Source organism: Orbicella faveolata, unplaced genomic scaffold (genome assembly GCF_042242905.1).
Source record: "Orbicella faveolata isolate gen_17 unplaced genomic scaffold, um_ofav_v1 contig_1, whole genome shotgun sequence".
NCBI classification, from domain to species: domain Eukaryota; kingdom Metazoa; phylum Cnidaria; class Anthozoa; order Scleractinia; family Merulinidae; genus Orbicella; species Orbicella faveolata.
This window is the reverse complement of record NW_028301536.1, coordinates 36,294,651-36,317,781: the sequence shown is the minus strand read 5'-3', so window position 1 is coordinate 36,317,781 and position 23,131 is coordinate 36,294,651. Positions and strand designations below refer to the sequence as shown.

Genomic DNA, 23,131 nt, shown 5'->3' with positions numbered 1-23,131 from the left:
AAGCATTTAACGAGCCACAAATAGTGGGGGGGGGGTGCAGATTAGATCTCGGGGGAGGGGGTGCAATGGTTGTTCTATTTTGTAAAAAGTTACCGCAGTTGTAGGAAATATTCCTTGTCATAAGGGAAATGAATGAGCCTGTGATGGCAATTTGAGGCAAAGCTTTTCACAAATAATTATATCAATCGAGTTGTGTATGTCTTAAAAGTTTTTTCTAAATAGTTTCGTTCATATGAGTTAAAAATAATCTATATTTTTGGTCACGTTCTTATAGTAAACAGTCGTTGCTATGGCCGTTGCCACGTGAAAAAACTTATACCACTGTGTACTTTCCTTAAATTTCACACTCATCTGGAAGGAAATTCTGCAAGATCGTTTCAAAATGTTTTTGACAAGTCCTCAAGGGTCTTAAGTCTTGTATTTCCAAGAAATTGAATTTTTCATGAACATCGCCATATTTTAGGGTACCATACCCCCTTAATAGCTGGTTTTCACATGACGTCACTAAAATTCGAACTACAAAACTATTGATCTTCCTGAGATTTTACTTTAATGATATATAAGAGCAGCCGAAAACTAAAATTCATACAAATTTTCGCTCCGAATGGTTTCTTGGTTTTGTAATACACTACGCTTGAATTTCCAAGCTTTTGCGTGACGCGGCATTTACATGACGGCCTAGAGAGCTGTCATGACGGTCAAAAAACTGAATTATTTCGGGGAACTTGGCTATCTGAACAGTTCATGTCTTAGAAAAAGTTTTATTTTAATGTTTTAGAGTTCCTCGAGGGATAAATTGACGGTTTTGTAGCAAAACTCAGTGACAGATGTTTCTGTTGGTTTCCGGCCGCCATGTTGGTGCCCATACGGATGGGCACCAGCGTGGCGTCTCCATACAAATCTCTATAAATTTGGGGGGAAAATTTCTCCGCATATCTCGCATAAGGAAAATTCTTGTGACCAGAATTTTGGCGAGAGTCTTTGCATATTTACCTTCTTTCATTTCCCAGATTCTGGACTTTATCAATTGACCGGTTTTGATTTTTATTTTGATCTATTTTGAATTGCGTGACACTGAAAACCAGCAATACTCGAGCATACATAGGGTTTCTCACAAAGGTGGCTAAACAAACATGACCGCCTTTAATTTGCTTTCACTGCCGCTGACTTCTCCTCAGTTTCCACTCGGCTGTATTAGGGTGGCATTTGAATTTTTTTCAATTTCGCATTACGACTTCATTTTCTCATTAAAAAAAAAAAATTCTTTCTGTTTTCTGTGGAAAAAAATAATTTTCCTAGAAAAAGCCACTAAAATGCTTGAAGAATGCTTAATGCTTTTGCCTCACTAAAATGCTCCAAAAAATGCTAGCCTACCCAGGGACTTGGCTTCGAATATCGTTCATGATAAATTGTTCCTTTAAAACTTAAGTCACATGACCTATTTTTCCCGCCTCGCGTAGTGAGACGATCTCGCAATAGCCCTTTTTAGTGCAGAGTGCACTATTGGGATGGTTATGGGAGTTGCCTGCCGCTAAGGAACTAACGCGCTATGGCGCTATGGCGCTATGGCGCTATGGCACTATGGCCCTATGGCCCTATGGCGCCAAGGTGTAAACTTTAATGTTTGTTTAATTAATTAATTTCAATTAATTAATTAGTCTAGAGGCAAGGAAGTAATGGGAGTAGGGTGGGAAAGGTACATGTGTACTCTACGTAAAACTCATTCCATCGCCGTCGCTTGACTTTGAACATCGCAAAGCTATATATTTGTTTCAGGTAACCCCTTGCTCTCCTTGTGGTACTATTCTCCTTAGAACAAAACTAATTTGCCCTAAACGCATGCGTAGATTAGTTAGGGTTCGTGGCTTCTATATTAGGTGAAGGATACATTGCATACGGAATCACGCACAAATGTTGAGTGGTTTTCCTTATGGTAGAGCTCAACATGTAAGACGCATGCGTTCTAGCATTGTTAGTGTTATACACTATCTTTACACGCAGTATTTTATATATCGTGTCATGCGACCAAGGACGGCAGTTATTTTTCAGGTAGCGCCAGTTGTCCCTTTTTATTGCAAAAGTGAAACGTTACTGTGGCTGCGTAGCTTTTAGAATTACAAACAGGTCGGTTCAACAAATATCATCTGCTGTTTTCAATCTACAATAGTGTGCTTGTCAGAGTTCAAATATATTGCTTCTCCTTAGCGACTTGTTTATTTCTTGCCTTAATTGTGTCTGTAAGAGAGACCAAAAAGTTCTCAAGTTAGTGGCGTTAATACTCCGCAAATTGTGAATTTGTAACAAAAGAAACCAGGAAAATGCTCAAATATTGCTGCAGACGCCGTGGCACCTAATGAAAGCGCAAATTAATTTAATCAGTCTTTGAGGAGACTCATTCATATCGGCCAAGTAGCGCTGTTTATCTTCAATACTTTTCGTTGAAAAGCTTCTCAGCCATCAATATCGTTGTGTGTTAATTTTGAATTGTTTTATTGTTAACAACAAAGGTGGCAACAGAAAAAGAAAGTGGTATTTCGTGACTATCTGATAATTAAATTAGTTCTTGTTCATCGGTAAAAATTTGCATTTTTAGTAAAACATCGTCTCTGTTTCGTTTCTTCATCACTACATCAGATATTTAACTTTCTTTCATTTATCTCCAAAAAACAAGGACATCTTCCGTATGTTTTGGAGAAAACAGGGGTTTCATATTACATGGCTCTGCGAGGAAAACAAAAGTATCAAGTTACAAAGTTGGCGTGAAGAGCTAAATTGTCACGTTTGCTGCTTCAGCGTATTGTTGAATTTAAAATGAACGAAAATCAACTTAAAGCACCAGTAGTAATTAATTTGTGCGTAATGTTTGGACCTTGAATGAAAATACAACCTTGAAACATACACACTGCAAAGGGGAAAAGCCGTAGCAGACTACCAAGGTAGACACAAACCGGAAGTGAACCGAGTAGGGGTGAGTACTTATGGGACTACTGTACCAGAGCTATCAATTGCGCTCTGCACTATCTGAGATTGTCTCACTAGTTCTCATTTGCATTACAATGTGATCCAACGCGAACGCGAGGCAATTTCGGGCCACATGTAAAACAACAAAATAAGTAGCCCGAAATTGCCTCACATACATACTAGATTTTGTTGTAATGCAAGTAAGCAAAGTTAACCGTGAAAAGGGCTATTACGGACGATAATGAATTCTAATTCTTTGTCACACGCGACGGAACATGCAAATCAATGTGCAAATAACAGTATCCACGTTCAAACAACGCTAAATACATGTATTTTTAATTCTGTATTCTGTATTTGTTACTTGTTTCTTTTCAGCTGTCTTTTTCGAGGCTCTCTTTGTGATGCACGAATTTCTTTTGTCTACAACGGGGCATCATACACGTACATTAGTTTTCAGTGATATGCTTCCAATCCGTGCATAAACAGGCAATACAAACAATATGTAATGACCATGAATGTTGGGTAAGATGTCATGGCAAACCCGAAGCCTCTCTTAAGAGGATCAATGGAGTAACCTACTGCGAACAGAAGTCGAGCGATGCTGAACAACACTACCAGCAGAGGAACCAAGTGCATGTTCTCCTCAGAAAGATAAGTGGACAAGGCGACAAGACTGAACGAGTGAAGCAGGAATTGTTCAACGGTATTCTGTAGATACCTCGAACGCATTTCTACGTACTTCTTGCCGCTTGGGTCCAATGGATTGATAGCAGAGGTGCTGTATCGCATGTTTCCAACCCAGATGACCCCAGCGAAGACCGTGAACAGCGAAACTATCAACCATCGAAGCGTGAACACAAGTCTGTCGAGCAAAGTCGGAAGGCGCGGTTTGGGGAACGGGTAATGTGCAGCGATTACTCCAACACAGAACAACAGAACACAAGCAAAGAATATGTTGGTTAACACCTTTTTCTGATCCTGGGATTGCTTTTTCTGTCGGTCGGTGTCGCTCGCCATGATTCGTGAGTGCACAAGTCAACGATTTCAAATCAAGTTAAATTTGGTATTCATACGTCACTTGGCCGACGACTGAAAAGTGAATACAGTGAAACCTATATTAAGCGGACACCCTTGGGACCCTCATTAGTGTCCGCTTAATATAGGGTGTCCATTGAAATCACTTTCTCTTCTCTGATTGGCAATCATGTCAAGGACACTCAAGGTCACGGGTAATCATGTCATGTATGGCCGCGGTGCATGATTTCTAAGGGTAATCATGTCAAGTTCGAGCGCTTTGTTTACTTTGGATTGCTTGCATGATGTCAGTGAAGAAGCAAAAACATGACTTCCATTTTTTTTTCGTTCAATGTATGATAAAACAATGATTAGATTCGGTTTTTGTGATATCTAGAATAATCAAGGTCTCGGTAAGGTTTATCAGCCTGAGCCTTCGGCTTCCGCTGATAACCCCTACCTCGACCTTGATTACTCTGGATATCACGAAAACCTCATCTAATAATTGTTTATTACTCACTCTTTTGCAACACAATGTAACACAGTGTGATATCAAAGACTGCTTATAGCACAATGTCCAGACAATCAAAGCATCAATCTGGTATAATCTTAGCCTTAAAATGGCACCGTTGGACAGTGTTAAAGGAGTCTCAGTTGAACTTCTAGAAGTAAAAAGCCCTTGAAGTGTCCGCTTATCGCAGGTTTTGTGCAACAAAATGGCTTAATATTGGTGTCCGCGTCCGCTTAACAGAGGTGTTCGCTGAATGCAGGTTTATTTTACAGTAAATGTGGGAAGAAAATTTTGGGACTTCAGCTGGTGTCCACTTAACGGATGGTGTCCGCTTAATATGGGGTCCGCTTAATACAGGTTTCACGGTACCTGTACCTACTTTACAGTCTTCTAAAGGACTCATTATGTTTTGAGGGGAAGGGGGGTGGTGGTGGTTGAGCAGTTTTTCTGAGCAGTAATTGTTTTTCAGTTAGGGAGGCATCGTGGAAGAAACAGAGGAAATAGTAGGATAGGTCTCTTTTTGGCTCATGGCTCGCGTGCGACCACAGTGAACAACATATTCCCTACCCCACTCCTCAACTATTCGTCATGTCACTCATAGCAACCACGTGTGATGTTCGACTGTGCTGGTAGTCCGGTAGGACAGCAAGCATCTTCAAGCGCCGAATGGTGAAAGCCAGTTGTACAATTGTTGAATTGTAGCCGATTTCAGTTTTGGTTTTAGGCATTTGGTTTGTCCTAAGCATAACCTTGTGACTTGAGAGAAGTATCCAGCATGATGTTGGTTACAATGATGGTAATCTTTGTCATAAAATCATTCTTTGCTTTCCAAGCGGAGAGCAAGTTAGTCGGGGCCTTTGTTATGCCACACGGTAAGCAATAACACTTTTCCTGTACTGATGAGCATGCATAGAAATTATCCTAGCTCAAGATGGTGTTGAAAATCTTGTTTGTGACTGACGAGGCTGTTTACACTGTGTAATTTTTCTTGCTTTTGTTGCGATACTAGTTGCGTGACAATTTGCCTCGATTATAAACATAAGCTTGTCTTGAAATGTTCCTCGATCAATGTTTTTGTCGCAGTAAGCGTCGCACAAAGTAGAATCCATATCTACGTTTTCGCAGTGCTTACTGCTAGGAAAACGTTGCAAGACATTTTCATTTCAGGGGATGTTGAACGAGGTTCGTGTAACAAATCTTGACGACTCAAAAACTTGCGAGATAACTCTTGAGACTCGGCGGGAGAGGAGAGTGGTGGAGCGGGGTGGAGGGAGTCTTTCGACTCGAACACTGCTGGGAGCGCGAGTTGGGCAAAATGAATGGTTACTACCAGAAGTCTTGAATAGCGATACACACATCAGTGGCTAGAAAAGTAAATGGACCCAACTACGGTTTCCGCAAACGTCTTGTCTTGCGGTCAAGTGAGGGTCGCGTAAGATGTCGTGTTGTTACCATGGCTTCGAGTCAGTAACGAAACAACCGCCAGAACAGCCAGTTCCTCAGAACTACCCAACAATACAACTTCGCTTTAATTCCAGGTCCTTCATCTTCACGGCGCTCGAGAGCATAGAGCATTGCAGGCTCGCCTCTTACGCAGTGCTTTGAACTCGTCACGCATCTTGTGGGGGAGAAAAGATTGCGTGACGCACCCAGAGAGAGCCTGCGTGGGAGGCTAGCCTGAGGCCCCACGGGAGGCTTGAAGCACTCGAGACTGCACGAGTGGGCATCACACCTTGCAACCAAGCCGGTGAATCAGTCCTTTACCTATTTCAACAGCGTTAGACTCCCGCTTTTGGAAACTGGAAACGACTGAGGCGATAGACTATGTTGTACTTGCAATCCCCAAAACTCCCTTTGGAAGAAATTTTTGTCTACATTTACGTCTGCACTTAGGTCAGCTAAAATCATAAGATATCACACCAACTGTAAAAATCTGAATAAAGCGGTGAATACAATAATACAGTGTCGTTATTATTATTATTAAAATAATACAGTGTCGTTATTCATGATGATTATTTTTTTTTGTCAAATTTCAAATCAGGAGGAATTGCTTTGGACCCTCGCTATTTCAACACAACCAACGCTACAGCCAAAGCCCAAGCCTGGTTAGTACACGCCGCCGCAGAACAAGTAGGAAGACAGATTGAGGATCTTAATCCAGATACAATTGTCCTGAGTACTCCACATGGGATCGCGGCTCCTGAAGATTTCATTTTTTACTTTAGTCCTAAAGGATCAGGCTTCGCTGATACAGACAACTGTGCTTGTCCACCATGTTGTTACAACTTGTCAGTTGCCATGGATACTAATGGCGCTAAGACGCTCTTTAGCACCCTTAAAGCTGAGAAGGAGAACGTTTCGTATTTGAGCGCGTTTGGACCTCCTGGCAACGAGGATACACCTTTCCCTTTACGCTGGGGCGAGATCGTTCCGCTATATTTTACAAAGAATATTTTAAGCCGGAGTAAAGTCATCGTTCTGTCCCAGCCAAGCCGCAGATACACGGACAGCGTGGAGATGATTCCTGAACTGCGTCATCTTGGGAAGAACTTGTTTCGGATTCTCCACTCACAGTCCAAGAGGATTGTGGTTATCATAAGTGCCGATTTAGCGCACACTCACTTGAAGTCAGGGCCATACGGCTTCTCTACAGCAGCGGGACCTTTTGATAAAGCCTGCGGTGCGTGGGCGGCGAGTCAGGATTCAGGCAAGCTGATAGTTGAAGCAGCGTCGTATGTTGACAAGGCTCTTTCTTGTGGATTTACAGGGCTGGTTATGCTGGACGGCATGTTAAAAGCAAGCTCTGTTAATTGGGAATCTCGACTTCTCGTGAACTTCCATCCTAGCTACTACGGAATGATGCTGGCATCTTTTGTGCCTCGGCAATAGCGCTTATTTTTAAAGGGCAATTTAATATTGAGACCAGAGCCCAATTATTGCAATGAGTTTTTTTTTTTTTTAATGGACGGGAAGTATTCTCCTTTCCAGATCCGCCTGTCCAGAAACATGGACTTAGATTTTAACTAATTCAACGCTGTTTTCATCGCTCGCAATATCCACCAGTTGATCTATATTAAACTAAACTGGTCCTAATAGAGCACTTACAAATCTTACAGGCGTTTTATTAACAGATTATCAGAGGGAATTTAAAGCAGGGGTGGAATTCTGACCGTAAGTGGAACTCATATGTTTCGCTACGAAGGACGAGACTGAGAATTCTCCGGCCCTGTTAAAGGAGCTCAGTCACGGTGTTTTGTCTTCTTTTTGGTCACGTACAAAATCTCTTATAAAATGGAAGGAAACCTGAAAATAATAGTTTACTAAGATAGAAAAACATCAAAGCTTAAGAGATAATAATAAACCATAAAGGAACAAGGATGGTCAAGGAGTCTTCAAGGGTTGCAAAGATTGACACGGATTGCAAACGACGAATTTGAAAAATTTAGGCTAAACTTTTCAAAATGTGCAAACCGTGACTGAGTTCCTTAAAGCCTGTTTTAAACTTCCTGAAGGTCCGTAGATGATATAATCGAACGGTTTTAGGTAATGATCATCCAGTGAATATTTTAAGTGAAAATCTTAGTTCAGGAATCAAATCATGTCTCCAGAACCACCTTCTCCTCGTGCCAGGGCCCTGCTGGCTAAGAGGGTCTAATGGCTCTGGGGCGAGGAGCCGAAGACGCTCATTTATTGTAATGATTTATAGTTCTTCAGCAATATTGCAAAATGTCATTCTGCCTTACAGAAAAAAAAAATAAAAGAAAGCATTGACAAAAATCTACGGAAGTTTCAAATGGAAATACCTGTTTTTCTATGATAAGACCACCATCAACGCATAAAAAACATGGAAAACAAATTGAAACCGAACATCTGGAGTTTCCGCCTTAATTTTTATGCCCAGGGTAAATGGGAGTGTCAGATGGGAATCATTTTCGAATCTTGCTGTTAAACAATTTTGAAATAGCTTTTAACTTAAGGGTGCGTTTCTTTAAGAAAATCCAAGATTGGATTCTTAAATCCGAAAACGGATTTCAGATCAATCCAAGATCACTCGGATCATGGTGCATCAAAGGAAGCGAAGAATCCTTGCCCAGAGTGGATTTTTCGGTTGCTTTGACGCATCATGATCCGAGAGGTCTTGGATTAATCTGTTTAGAGAAGAAACGCGAAATCCGTTTTCTGATTTAAGAATCTAATCTTGGATTTCCTTAAAGAAACGCACCCCAATTAGTCTGTGTTACTTTTTGCTGAAGTGGAAACACTGGGATACCAACTCAGGCGGTGTAAAAGGGGTTTTTCCTTGAACAAACACACTCACCTCAGGCTTTGCGCTCATTGACAACGAATCAATAGTGAATGCCTAGAGACTTCAAGCGAAACAAAACAATTTCATCAAGTTCCTTCTTTCCGGAGAGTAACCTATTTTATTTTACATCGTTTTGTACTTACAATTTATTACAGACATTTACATTGTACACTCTGATTTGTCATTCAGATTTTTGGCTTTTTACACATCTATACGCTAGAACTACGGTGGAAAATGCAGATTTTCGTTAACATATACAGTACAACAGAGCATTAGAAAATGCTTGTAATAACTACCAGTAAGACTAGCAGTTCATCACCGGGAACAAAACGTAAAACGATAAGGCAGTTTTCAAGCGGTTTATCCGACAAAGCTGGTTGTAATTAAGCGTGCAACAAGAAAAAGAGGAAAGTGTTTCCATATTCTATCGCTTGAAGTGTAAGTCTCACAAAGCGCTCCAGCGCTACCGTTTGCTTCATTCCACTTCAAACCAAACTTTTAAAACGTTGTTGAGATTCATTACCTCCGCAGCCATTACTTGGTTAGTCCCGCAGAGAAACCGGGATCCTTAGCAGGAAAAAAAGATCCTTCAATTTGACGCGCACTGAAAACTAATTTTGTATCAGGAAGTTTGTCGCTAATTTTTTCGCTAATAAGTTGTCTGATGGTGGAGAAGGCAACAACAAAGACATTCGAAAAAGAAAGGAGATTTTGTTTCAGACCTAAGGTTGTAAACCCCGTCTAGGGAGAAATTTTAACACCGTGTTAACCAGTTAGGAGAGAGCTCCGTTCTAAAATGGTATACAGCTCCGTGAAGCATTTTGAGGACCCAAGTAACGGCTACGAAGGATCAGTGCCACAAAGAGTTAACCAAGAGACTCCACCACGATTTCCTAGGCAGCAATTAGAGTTCTATAAAATAGAAACATGCAACTGCTAGCAACTAATGCTAAACGCGAAGAAAGTCGGTCTCATCTCATTGGCCAAAAAGGATTACTCGCTCTGATTTTTTAAGAGCGTGCTGCAAGATTCCCTTGAACAAACTGCTAATCATACAAAGGCAATTGATACTAAACAACTAAAGTAAAGGAAACTACCTCCTCTAGTACGTTTTAATCTAAATCACCTTGTTGGTGATCAATCACTTATCTGTTACCTCCGTGACGGACATTCGCACTCCGGCCGTGAAAAGGGTTAAACTTTGACGTGCTAATAAGGTTTAATAAAACAACGACTATTTTTACAAGAAAAGAGGACATCATGTACTGGCAGACATAAGGCAAAAAAAGCTACTAACAAAAAAACAAGAAGCAAAAGGCAACTTATAAATACTACAGCTGAAGATTACCGATAACAAGGCTCCTTGTACACTAGAAAACAAATACCCAGTTATAAATTCGTTGATTTACTTCCAGCAATTTTTAAATGAACTACCTTCACTTGAAGTCGACATGGACTCAATAAGAAGGAAAATTTTCACTCCTCCAGTCTACACATACAGTAATACTCAAAAATTACCTACAAAGCTGATTCTTTTTAGTGACAGTTACTCAATTTAGAGTTGTGTTGGCTACAAGCTTGTTCGCTTGTTCTGTGATGAAGTGAGTATCTAGTGACTGCCTGGAACCCAAAACCAAACTAATCACATTTCGCCGATGAATCACAACAAACAACAAAAATGGAGTGGATCACAGCGAGCTAACGACAACCCAGAGTATAAAAGTGCAATGTTGATTTTGTTCTTGACTAGCTTGAAAACACTACAACAACAATAGCAACGACGCAAATAGAAAACAATTCTACAGGAAGATACTTCAAACGAGTACATTCACTGGAAACTCTTCTACTTCACTGTAGCCCATTCAATTCAAGCCTCTGAGCAGAGGCGAGGCTACAGTTGACTTTGTTGTTAACATACCTTCCCTCTTTTCAATTGCGATCTTTTGTTTTCAAACCAGTTTTGATCTGTATCGTCTCGTAGTCAATCCAAACCTCATTTTCATACAAAGGTTTGAATACATCTTACAGAATCGTACCTGAAATCGTCCATACTGTATTTACATGTAATACGTTTTTCTTGACTTAGGTTTCTGTCAAGTAGAATCATTTTCTCCTAAGTGATCAACCTCGAAGTTCTCACCACCATCCTAGTTACATTCTATACGACAAACATACACTGTTGTAGGAGAAAGTTAACGGTTCACCACTAAAGAGTACGCAAGGTTTGGAAGTCGAAACATAGTTTACGTGATCATGGCGCCATAAAATTCTAAAACTCAAATTGGGATTCTATGAAACTGCTTTTTACATTAACTTATTTTAACTCTAATTTTCAGAGACAATTTTTCATAACTTAAGATTGTAGTGTTGCCAGAAAAAATGCTTACAGCAATTGGTAGAGTACATTTTACACTGTACGAAAAAGCCAATCTAATTACGTAATATTGTACACGAAACAATCATATCACGACCTTTAAGAACTTAAAATTTGTTATATGTTTAAAGTGAAGAATAGTTTTAATAACTAGAAAATTGCATTAAGATAAACATTTTTTAAAATTCAAATTAAGTGAAAAAGACAGTTTTATAGATTAAGCACAGTTTGAATTTTAAAGTTTGATGCTATCATGAAGGCACGCGTCCGTAATTCCCTGCATGTGACATAATTGATATATCGTATATAACATTGCACGTAATTTACAACAAATGAAATTGAAACTTGGTTATATATCCTGTACAATTTAAAACTCAAACATTATTTTGTCCTGGCCGAAGTTTGGCGAGGAATACCTTTTGCCGTGAAAAGGTTTGGTGGAATGAGATAATTCGCTTATTACTTTGCTGTGTCGATGGTCATGGCTTATTCTCCAGCAAAGGGGTGGATATTTCTGATATGATCTGATGTCACCAAGGACTGCTAGGTAGATAACAGTCAATACATTCATTTCAATGTAAATCTCTTAAATATTTATAGCTAATAATTAAAACTCTAATAGGGAGAATAAATTACTCTGCGTTGAAATATTCTGTCCACTGACATAAATAGCGTTGCATGTTTCATCCAACGAAGTCACAACACAGTTGATATCATGTTTTTCCCTCGTCCTCGCTGCTTTTCTTATCTGATGAATCATAGCCATCTTGATTGAGGTTCATGTCATCAAAATTCTAGAATTCAAAAATTGTACAGGTATTATTAAACTTGACAGCTCAGCCTTCCCCGTTGGTCTAAAGCTGGTCCTAACTTCCTCTTAACTCCCAGCGAAAGGCTATGAGACAACTTAAGGCTTAAGACTAAATCTTCCCTGATATTCTATGATATGTACATGTACAGTGTATGTTCGTGTTCGATCAAAATACTAAAAAATACATGTTTAATTTTTTTCAAGCTTCTTGTCTAAGAGTGTAATTTCTCATAACTGAATGCTGAATTTCGCCTCTCTGACTCTCTGTCTTTCTCGTACCCCATCCACAATGTACATCCATATAATTGACAGTTTTTCCTTCTCTCTTCTTTCTGCCACTACACGACAGAGCAGATACAGTACATGTACTTTTACTGATTATTCTAACAAAACTGCATTAAACTGCACATTACATCTGCCAGTACCTCAAGCTCACGTAAAACTTCATCCATAAAATCTGTGGAGTTTTCTTTATACTTCACAGCCAGTTTTATTGCTTCTCGAAAAGCCTTGGGAAAAAATACATGAAAGTCCAAAATCATTTTGAGAAAATCAAAAAACTTTAGAGCATATCATGGGAGTTCTTTTATTTGCACTGGACAGGTTAGCCTTCTACACATGCATTCTGCTGGCTTGTCAAGCAACCCACTCCACTTGGTACGGAAGGAGTGAGTGACAAGCCAAAATAACATGTACAGTGTACGTAGGAGGCTTACAAACGGCAGGTGGAAACTTAACCTTTGGATTGACCAACAAATACCATAAATCCTTACTAAGAAGCATGTACTGTAACTATAAGAATTAACAACATTTTTGATGCTTTATATCACTTTTATTTTGCTTTTCTAACCAATATAGTGGTCTCTAGATAGGAAGTCAACCCCTTCTCCAAGACTCAAAGCCTGCTGAAAAGCACTCCCACCCTGCTCATCCCACAGAAACCTTCAGAACCAAAACCTGCATTTTAAGCAGTGAAGTAAAATAAAGTTGAAACAACCAAATCTTATTTACTTACACACGTATTTACTTACCTTAACAACATTTGTTCCATCAGATGCTGACACGAAATAAAATGGAAGCCCATGTTTTTTGGGAAAATTAAAACTTTTCTGTGTAATATTGTAGTCAACTTTGGTTTTTATAAACAAAGAAGTCAAGGTAAAAATGATTATCAACAATAAACTGATATTTTTTAAACTGTTTGTATCTTCATTTTTCCAGGATTTGTTTTGCATAATTCAAATTTTGGAGTCATAATTTTAAACTCAAGTAAGACCATTATAAATATTTATGGCAGCTACATTATGGCAAACCAAACTCTGCCTAAATTTGAGTCTACAGTTGTATAGTGGCCCACAAGAACGGTGTTTAGTATACAATGTACGTGTACAGTACCTCTGGTTTCTGTAGCATGAAGCTACTCCTCCCTGGATGGAATGCTAGTCCATCGCAGGGTTACTCCCAGCAATAAATTTTTTAGTGCCCATTTCTACAGCTGGGATAACAGAGGCACACGGGGCCTAACAAGGGCTCAAACCTGGGGCTCATCTCTCAAAGGTTCCGAAAAGTTTTTGCACCCAGAAAGCCATTGCAAAATCTTGAACCTTATGATTACAGAGCTGTTTTATTCACATATTCTTAATATGAACAGAGGTTCCCTTCATACAAGAAGTTTCAGGCATATACGCTTCTCCATGTTCAGATACAGATGAACTAAAAAGGCTTTACGGGCCCAAAAAGTTTCTGGGACTTCCAAGAAACAGGCCTCTGGAGTCCAGTGCACTTACAGCGTACCCCAAGGCAACCTGTATTAACAGTGCAAAGGAACCTACAGTTTGGCCTAGTGGAGCTGGTTTGCAATGTCCAGCTTTCATTGATTATACTTGTTCACAATGTAAATTGTGCATTTTTTGTTTACAAGTGTACAATATATAATGCAGAAGAGAGTATCTTACAGTCCACCACAATCAAAACAAAATGCATTTTCAGAAGAATCTTGCAAACAGTTAATAATTGTGCATGTACATGTATCCTTTGGGAAGGCACCAAGACTGACAGAACAATGCAGATTACAATGTTATTCACAAAAATTCACAAAAGGATACCATCAATTTTGTTTGCTATAACTATACAAGGGATGTTTTCTCTGTAATCTCTAAGTTCTTTATACCATTTAGCCAAATTTTTGTACGTCCCTTTTCTTGTGATGTCAAATACCTGAAAATGCGACAATATTTATTAATTCAACAAGTCACTACGGCTGAGCAATGTCAGTCATGTTTTTCTTCACACCATGCAAATAATTCAAAATAACAAGTACCACATGAACAGGGTTTTAAAATAAGTGACTGACCAACACAGCCATGAGCTAGTTCAAACATTTCGGGCAGGTACTTTTTGTATTCTAAAGTTCATTTTAAACACATGTAACTACACCCTGTAACTATGCAATTTTGTCCCGCCAGGGTAATAATGATTTGATCTCTGTAAGGTAAGTACATGTACTGCAATGTAACAAGTACCAATGAAATGAGAAGCATAATGTATCATTTTATGGATGAACTTCTAAAGAAACTCATCTTACAATGAGTTGGATAAACTGTTGTTACAATAAAGTGTCCAGTCCAGGCCTCCTGCAAAATCTCTTTTGGGTGCTAAATATGCACCAGAATGCACCTTTTTTGAAGCTGTGAAATAATTTTTCAGGTTTAACTTGCAGTTTGCCAAATTGCCATTACAACTACAGTACAATGGTCAAATCATACATGTACAAATATCATTACATGTAAATAATATTTGATATATACAATTCTATGTAATAATGCTTAAAGAGTACTTACTAGTAAACAAGAATGTGCCTGATGGTAATATGATGGATGCATGCTGCTAAATCTTTCTTGACCTGCTGTATCCCAGAAGTCTGAAACAAATTAAACAATAATATTGGAAAAATGATCATGGAAGGGGAGGGAGGAAGAAAAGATGGAAAAAATAATATAAATTCATTGCAATTATTATTTTCTCATGACTATTTTTAGTTATTATTTTCATTTTAAGCATGCAGTCAAAGCTGGAGAAAATGTCTCTAATGTGTACAAAATACATCTATATATGTATGTAAATTTCAAACAACAGTACTGTGATCCATAAAATAACCTCCTCATGAAGAAATGAAATAGAAATGTAGGATCAGTAATATATAACTTTTGAAAGGCTCGAACTGGAGAGAAAATTATTAATATCTTTTTACATACAACAGCTAGTTATTCCAGCAACAGTTAAAAATTACATTGAATAACACCTGTAACACAAGTAACTGTTATAAGCTACAGTGTACCTACATATGAACAAATTAAAAAAAACAAACCTGACTGAACTATTTACATTTACATATTTTGATTTTGTCACTTGCAGTTGACCATAGATTGTTTGTACCTCATGAAACTAGTTAAAACGAGAAAAAATTGGACTTCAAGTTTATGGTTACAAACTGAAATCAACAGTTTGATGTTACATGTATATAAAATTTGTATATGATCATTGCAATAGTAACCGTATGCTGCTTTGTAGAATAAAAGAATTATATGTATTCTCCATGGGTTCAATGTATATGTTTTCTAATATGATAACTATACTGATGACCACAATGTATGTTTTCTAAATTTGTTAAAGACCAATCAGTGAAGGGTTTTCAATCATGCATTGTATACTGTAATTTGCAGAGCTCTACTTTAATTTGCATCCCACTGTCTGACATAAATAATATTTTGAAAATTTTATAGAGCAGCTGGAAAGATAAGCAACACTTATCTCGTTCTTTGGAAGTCAAGACACTTATGTTAATTTATGTATCTGGGCGAGCAAGGCATGGAGATAAGGATGCTGTGTTTTCTTTAATAACATCTGTTGTTGGCAGTCTCTTAATTGACAAAGATTCTAAAATCTTTTGCTTTTATTCTTTTTATTTTTCTGCTCTGTTAGCAATGAAATATTTCAATTTAGCATTTGCATGTACAAAATTTTAAAATATACATGTATATAAGTTTAATTAAACAATTTCATGTTTCCTCAGCAATATGTAGTGTAATTCTCCTAAACAAGAAGTTAAACATGGTGAATGATGGATATGGGTGAGCAAGCTCTCTCCCCATATCTTTAACTTAAAGTACTTATTATTGCCTGAAGTCTCTTTTATTACTGATTCACTTGTTTGTGACATTTGTTGGGTGATTTTGTGTATTCTCACCTCCTGCATGTTTGGCAATTTAATGAAATTGCATTGAGAAATTAGATTCTTATCACTCTTAGGCATAGTCAAATAGTTAACTGTTATTTTCACACACAACTTCCACCACATAGGTTTGTTTCATGACGACTTGCAAATCTTTTATGGAGAAGTCATATTGTGTGCTAAAATTATTCATTCACCTATTGAATATAAATTATAACCATATAAAACATGATTAATTATTCAAAAATGTACCAGGTGCTGCTTTTCAAGTTATATATTTAATACCCAGTGTTATGATTTTCACCCTGGCAACAAACTGCAGTAGTTAATGTGGTTAAAAGGTGCACAAAAATTAAAATTTGTGGAAAAAATAAACAAGGATTATTTTGACAGGTTAGGCATGCTTGGACTCTAGTACTCTTACTCTGGATTAACAAAGTGATCAACATGGGAAACAATTGCCAATTGTGCATTACATACATTGTACTCTAGATATACCAGTACAATACAGATTTTAGAGTATACAGTTTTTTGCTTGATCATCCAAAGTAATTCACATTTGCCTTGGTTTTGCATTACTACTACATGATTCAGTAGCGTAGAAAAATGCGACACTATCACCCAATAAGACGTAAAAACAAACTAATCAAGTATAGATGTACATGTTTAAATTTGCTTTGCACCTGAGCTTCATATATTTGCTTTGAGTTTTGATTGGTTCATTGGATTGTGTTTCCTTGGTGATTAGCCAGAGTGATTATTTTTGTTTTCATTTGACCGCTCTGAACTCAATTGAAAACTCTAACTTGCTCTATTTCAGGAGTTGTTTCATGTACAATCAGTCACTCTACACACGACTTCAGTCAGCCGCTGATTCAAACGCTGTCAAACAATGGAAAACAGGCCTCATGTTTTGAGATGGAAAACGTGAGTTATGCAGAAGACAGACTTACTTCTCCCAAAAGCAATATGTACTTATGGTCATTTTCATTGTGATAAGAAACCCTGCTGATTGTCATTAGGGCATGCACACAATAACACTGTTTCACAAAGAGATGCTTTTAACCTTTGCATGATTTTATTGGTCTGCCATATGTTAATGTTGAATTCGTTTGTACAATATTTGCTTACAAAATTTCTTTTCCCTATTGATGATTGCACATACATGTATGATCTACTTACCAACTCGAACATCTGTTCCATCAACACGTGTCTTGTACTGAAAGAGTGTCAGTGCATAAGTAGAGAGTTGCTGTGGTTTACTGTGGACATTATTAAGGAAACTATCCTGAATTCTTAACTGACTTAGTACTGAACTGCAAACAACATTGGTAGTTACAAATCAAAACAAATACTTTTTATAGTTAACAATAGTCCTAGAGAAGATGATGATTTTACAAGGATTCTTACAATTTGTACATGTATATTTTTGATAACAAAATTTAACAATTTAAATACTTTTTTAAACCAGTATTTTCTTTTTCCCAGATTCTAGGTCAAGTCATTTCTCCATAATTTTTACAAGATGAGAAAGTTAATTCTTGGTTAACACAAAGCTTGTCAAAAGGAAGAACCAAAATGCAACCACGATGCCCTATGAAGCGACAGTCACTGCAATGAAAATGCGGACACATACATGTAACAGTAATGTAAGAATTACTGGGTGGAGAGAGTGTTCTCAACATTATCAGACGGAATATTTTGGCTGACACAAATTTACATGAAATTTGACTATATGTAACAAGGAAGTCATTTAACAATTAAGCAATTTTCGCTGCTTGGAAAAAGCTTCAGACTTTTCAATTTTTTTGAGACTTGGCTGAATACTTTTTCTCAGCCTGGAAAACTAGTTTGATGATTTCCATACTTTTTAAAGAATTCCAGACTCTGTAAGAACCCTGCTTTTCTGAGGCAAGAACAATCTGTAACAATCTGTGATTGTCAAATAAACATTTATTTGCGAAAAAAAGTCAAGATATTTTCTGAGAAAAGCTTGCAGATTTCCTTGATGCTCCAAATATCATGTCAAAAACAGAAGCAGCCAGTATATGAACTAAAGTTCTGAGCATCTTTCTGCAATCTCCATGCATTAAATTACAAGATAAGCTAGAATAATACAGCTCCATGGAATCTCTGAGTAAGTTAATTTTAACATATGACCATGCAGGTTTCTAAGAAGTTACAATCCTTTTTTTTCTTTCTTCCTTTACCAGATCCTTCACATTCATGGCCATTACAGTAACAGAAATGCAGAGCCAGGTGAAAAATTAATACACAAGTTCCTTCCAGAGCCAAAAGATCCATGTATACACCTGTATGTACTTGATTAAGTATACAGTTGAACAAAATGTTGATTAAAACCGCGTAAGATGGCAAAAATCGCTCGATGCGCTTGATGAATAAATGCTATGGAAAGCATAAGACACCTTATGGCTTAAGACAGTACATGTAAAACAACATTTCGTGATATTGTTCGAACAGTAAGTAAATGACGAGAGGTGTCGAAAAGGGTCACGCATGTTGATTGCAATTAAGTGCAATGAACATCTTTAAAATCGAAGCGTCATGATGTTACAGCTTCGGATAGAAAGCCCGAGACTAAATGGGAAAGGAATCGCGATCTCCCATAGAATTTCTACAGCACTTAAGACTGAGTAAAATCCCATGCCGGATACAAGCTCTTGCACGGATAACATCTCACAGGCTTGTATAGCAGACAAGCTTCCGAATAACAGTACGATACATGTATATATCCAATGATCTGCAGCCTTTTAAACAAACCAAAACATCTCTGCCACATTTTCATCAAAATGGCATTGATGCAAATTCTTAGAAGTATATACCCCAACGAAAAACGTAAAGGATACTATCCGTCCATGAGAAATCTTTCAACTAATCTATTACGGAAAAATACACAAAATTAGCCGGTTCGTTTGACGCCGCAGTTCCAACGCTGCAGCACGAACAAATCAAAGAAATATAACAGATCACACAGACTGACTTACTTGGATTTTCCTACAGCACTGTCTCCTAGACATATCACTTTAACGGAACTATCACTAGTCTTTTTATCGCTTGTTTCATTTTCATGATTCACTACAACATCACTAGCCGCCATTTTCATTCCAAGCTTCGCAATACCCGTCATGCCTCGCGATTGTGTAATCTGACTCGAGCCTCGCTTTCAAACCATGTTGCTAGGCAACGAATTAAACAGCTGCCTAAGCATTTTTTGTTCACAAAATTAAATTTCCTCATTCTAATTATAAGCAAAGAACCATGATGGAAAATAAGCCGATAAAAAAGCCAATATTTATTTTTTACGCTGAAAATGTCCAGAGAATAACTGGGCTCTTACAGTCTGATCGAGCAGTGAATTGAATTAGAAATAATTAAAGAAAATGACAAAAATTGACTCGAATAGCCCAGAAACATGAGAAACAAAGCTTGGCATATAAACAAAAAACTACTAATAAAATGAAATTAAGCTAGCGCTGATTCCGATTAGTTCGGCTTTCTAATTCAAATTTTACTTCCGTAATATACACTTAAAAAAAAAAAAAAGAAATAAGGACGGTATTTTTAAATATTAGCAATTATATTCACACCACGGTACATCGGTATAGAATACCCACGCAAAATTAAATGAAATGAATTTTTTATTCTGTCGTGAGATGAGTCAATAACCAGGCTCTGGTCTCTCCCTACCAAACCGCGTCTGGGAGAAATGGAGAGGGGCAGTTATTCTAATAAATTATGATTTCACTCAGTAACATTGCGCTGAATATAGCATCCAACTTTGTATGTCATATTGTTCCGGGGTTCACTTACTATTATTCATGATTATTATTTCTTGCCAGTCTTCAAGTCAGTTTTGGACCGTGATAAATTTATTAGTGCTCTAATTCAAATTTCACAAGTTGATTTCACTGACTTTTGAGTAAAAAGATAATTCCGCATTTGATCGGCAACTACGACATCCTGGTCAGGCATAACTACGCTTGACTACAGGGGCGGATCCAGGATTTTTCTTAGGAGCGGGTGCTCCATTAAGGAATGGTGTAACTGACTGGTGAAGTAAACAAATTTTAAAAGCGAATATGAAGAAGGTTTCATCTCGGGGGGGAGGGGGGACGGGTTCGCACCGCCTGCACCCTACCCGCCATTTACAGTAAAACGTAAATGAAAAATGACAGTTGTTGATTAATCGCGCGGGGGAACTTGGACAGGAGATACTGACATTTATAAGATCCGAGTCTTTGGAGTATTGACGCTGTACAACCGCCTTCCTACATACAGCCATCCTCGATCGGGGCTCATCCCTTGCCCATTTTGATCGACCTGCTCTGTTCCACTGTGCCTTCCGTTGTTTTATAGAATTATGTTAATTTCTGGCAGCCAAAATCAGACAGGGAATGTATAAAGTAATCACAATAAGCAAAAGCCTCACATGATTGTGAGGCTTTTTCGCAGTGAAATTCGACATTCAAATGTTAAACTTTGTCCAAAAGGGCATCTAAATTTTTGGGAGGTTTTCGAGCGGTAATTACGACTACATGCGGGTGCACATGAAATTAAAACAAAAATATCATTGCATAATACCGTGCTATAAGCTTGCATTTACAGTATACACTTTCGCTTGGTTCAGTTGAGAACTAAATTCAGATACGCAAACCACCCGCGAAGGTCAACGGTAACCTTTAATTACCTGTTCAGTTCATAGCTGAGCGATTCGTCATTCGAGTGGGTGTGCAAGAAAAGAGTAAATATCAATCACCTCGACTCGTTATATTTTTTCACATATATACGACGGTGGAACTGACTGCCATAGCATTGTAAGAGAACAGTGCTGACGGTTAGTTAAATGGTTTTCTTCTACTATCTGAGGCCCAGTCTAGCCACACGTACCATCCGTTACTAAGTCACTTTTTTTTCTCAACACGGCAACAGGTACTTTAATACTTAGAAAAGTAAGTGATTCCACTGACCACTACAAGCGCTTTAGCTGAATTTAATGGTAATGAATTCAATTTAAAGTTGCTTATTTCTTCAGTAAATGCGGCGAGCCGGATATCAAAAAGAGAAAATTGTGAATATTCATCTGACTGTTTTTATCTTTTAAATTTGTTAATTGCTTTCGTCAGTTTTACAAAACGTAGAAGGCTTCATTTATTAATCAATTTGTAAACATCTCAGATTTCTCGCTAGCCCATGCACTTTAATGGCGTTTTGTGCTTGCGATAAGCTCACCAGAGATTCCCGCAGTCCGGAGGCTTTGAGGAACGGCCCTCGGAAGAAAATTTTGTCTCGCTTGTTCTCTGTCCTGTTCAGTTTTTTGTTTAACTCACACGGTGAACAACGCGCCACAGATGTTTGCGTCTTTTCAGGCGGCTTCGTTTAGCTTCGTTCCGTTTCGGCCATTCGCCCTTGCATTATTAATTGAATCGAGATGACTAAAACAAACTCGGCGACTGCGCTCGGCGAGCGCATGTCTTGCCCCCCTGAAACACGTTCACGGGCTCAAGGAAGAGTTGTCATTTACTTATCACTTTCTTACTGCTTTTAAGCACGCCTTATTTGACTGCAAATTTTTGGCACGTGAGATCTGAGGGTGTTTGCTTAGGTTGTTTATTAAGCCTAGTTCACACTAGCGACATAAATATAACAGACCTTAATTAACGACATAAGAAGGAAGTTTTGTCGATCGTTATGTTTGCGAACACCCTGACATAATAGCGATCAATAGCAACATGACAGTATGAACATAACGACATAAGGAAAAAACTGGTCTTTTCCTTATGTCGATCTTTAAGTCGATGTTCACATGACGATCGATCGACATAAGCGACCAAGCCGTTTTGTCAATTTGTCGTTATGTCGCTAGTGTGAACCAGGCCTTAGTTGAAAAATTCAATGCGAGTGGTTTTCTTAATCGATTACAACTCAATCACAATTCTCTTTTGTTCGTTTGAAGCAAAAAGAAAAATGTAAATTCTATCAAAAGCTGAATGTGCACAGAGGTAACCGAGGTATGCAATTTTTGTTTAATTTCTTTGGCCTCTTGAGAGTATGATTTGCAAATGAATGGCTCTATTAAAAATTTAAAAGTGCTGTTAAATTCAACACAAGCCGAATTGATGTTCTGCACATGATATTTTCACTGGTATAAACAATGGGGCAGAGCTGCAATGGGGTAATGAGGTTCTGCTGTTGAGTCAGTTCTTCGATAAAAAAAAAAACAGGTAAATGTTTTAACTATACAAAACTGAATTGTGAATGTTATTATTGTGTTCTTTTGGTGTTGTTTATTGTGTTTGTCAGTACACGCTGTCGTGGTAGTTGAAATGGTTTCTTTTACTCGGCTCAATTGTTGCATTCATTTTATACAGTGAAAAGCGGCCAAAAAGGTTCACAAACCACATCAAGTCAGTTCGACTATTTAGTCATCTTCAATCTCCTTCAGGTTTAAAATTTAAAAGATTAAAAACGCACGACGCTAAATTTATACTTGTTACGTTAATCCAGGTGGCAATACGTTGAAAGAAGGCTCTTTTGTACCACGAGGATTTTGCTTTCTTGTCGAAGCCAAACAAAATGGGTGTCTGGAAAACCCGAATAGCGAAAAGCGAATAGTCCCGAAAAGCGAATAGTCCCGAATAGCGACTGAATAGCGAATAGTACGAATAGTTATGTCTCGGAACTATCGGTCTGATAGTTGCCCCGCGGAAATTTGATGTTCTTAAAACAAATATTTGCCCGAGAAGCGAAGCCTCTAGGGCAAATATGCTAGTTTAAGAACATCAGATTTCCAGGGGGCAACTATCAAACCGATAGTTCCGAGACATAAACACTCTATTGTCTTTATTGTTCACCACTAAATTTTCCTCCGCGCGCTAGTTCAAAAATCATATTGATTATTTTCA

General features: G+C 38.1%; 3 protein-coding genes and 1 long non-coding RNA gene across 4 annotated transcripts; 2 read left to right on the top strand and 2 right to left on the bottom strand.

Annotated features, from left to right (window-relative positions):
- Nucleotides 1-3,276: 3,276 nt before the first annotated feature.
- On the bottom strand, nt 3,277-4,061 carry LOC110065566 (transmembrane protein 79-like). Its single transcript, XM_020772711.2, has one exon. The coding sequence runs from the start codon at nt 3,976-3,978 to the stop codon at nt 3,415-3,417; it is 564 nt and encodes a 187-aa protein (XP_020628370.2). The 5' UTR covers nt 3,979-4,061; the 3' UTR covers nt 3,277-3,414.
- Nucleotides 4,062-4,082: 21 nt separating this feature from the next.
- Nucleotides 4,083-8,263, top strand: LOC110065514 (uncharacterized). The gene is made up of 2 exons (XM_020772669.2): nt 4,083-5,358; nt 6,528-8,263. Exons 1-2 carry the CDS (start codon nt 5,262-5,264, stop codon nt 7,373-7,375), a joined length of 945 nt encoding a protein of 314 aa, XP_020628328.2. The 5' UTR covers nt 4,083-5,261; the 3' UTR covers nt 7,376-8,263.
- Nucleotides 8,264-8,887: 624 nt separating this feature from the next.
- LOC110065534 (rab-like protein 2A) lies at nt 8,888-19,373 on the bottom strand. The gene is made up of 8 exons (XM_020772691.2): nt 19,214-19,373; nt 19,076-19,105; nt 17,391-17,470; nt 14,818-14,897; nt 14,083-14,194; nt 13,009-13,106; nt 12,403-12,486; nt 8,888-11,960 (listed from the first exon to the last, which is right to left on the bottom strand). Exons 1-8 carry the CDS (start codon nt 19,354-19,356, stop codon nt 11,880-11,882), a joined length of 708 nt encoding a protein of 235 aa, XP_020628350.2. The 5' UTR covers nt 19,357-19,373; the 3' UTR covers nt 8,888-11,879.
- LOC149118930 (uncharacterized) lies at nt 17,021-18,489 on the top strand. The gene is made up of 3 exons (XR_016202275.1): nt 17,021-17,135; nt 17,697-17,857; nt 18,422-18,489. It is a non-coding gene; the product is annotated as an uncharacterized LOC149118930 (long non-coding RNA).
- Nucleotides 19,374-23,131: the final 3,758 nt, after the last annotated feature.

What these genes read in the sequence shown, in the direction of transcription:
- LOC110065534 (XM_020772691.2), bottom strand. Translation starts at nt 19,356, where the DNA reads ATGACGGGTATTGCGAAGCTTGGAATGAAAATGGCGGCTAGTGATGTT. An exon ending in AGATTTCTCATGGACGGATA is followed by an intron (nt 17,471 to 19,075) that starts GTATCCTTTACG and finishes TAATGTCCACAG; the next exon opens with TAAACCACAGCAACTCTCTA. An exon ending in TGGAACAGATGTTCGAGTTG is followed by an intron (nt 14,898 to 17,390) that starts GTAAGTAGATCA and finishes AATTTGTTTCAG; the next exon opens with ACTTCTGGGATACAGCAGGT.
- LOC110065566 (XM_020772711.2), bottom strand. Translation starts at nt 3,978, where the DNA reads ATGGCGAGCGACACCGACCGACAGAAAAAGCAATCCCAGGATCAGAAA.
- LOC110065514 (XM_020772669.2), top strand. Translation starts at nt 5,262, where the DNA reads ATGATGTTGGTTACAATGATGGTAATCTTTGTCATAAAATCATTCTTT. An exon ending in GGCCTTTGTTATGCCACACG is followed by an intron (nt 5,359 to 6,527) that starts GTAAGCAATAAC and finishes ATTTCAAATCAG; the next exon opens with GAGGAATTGCTTTGGACCCT.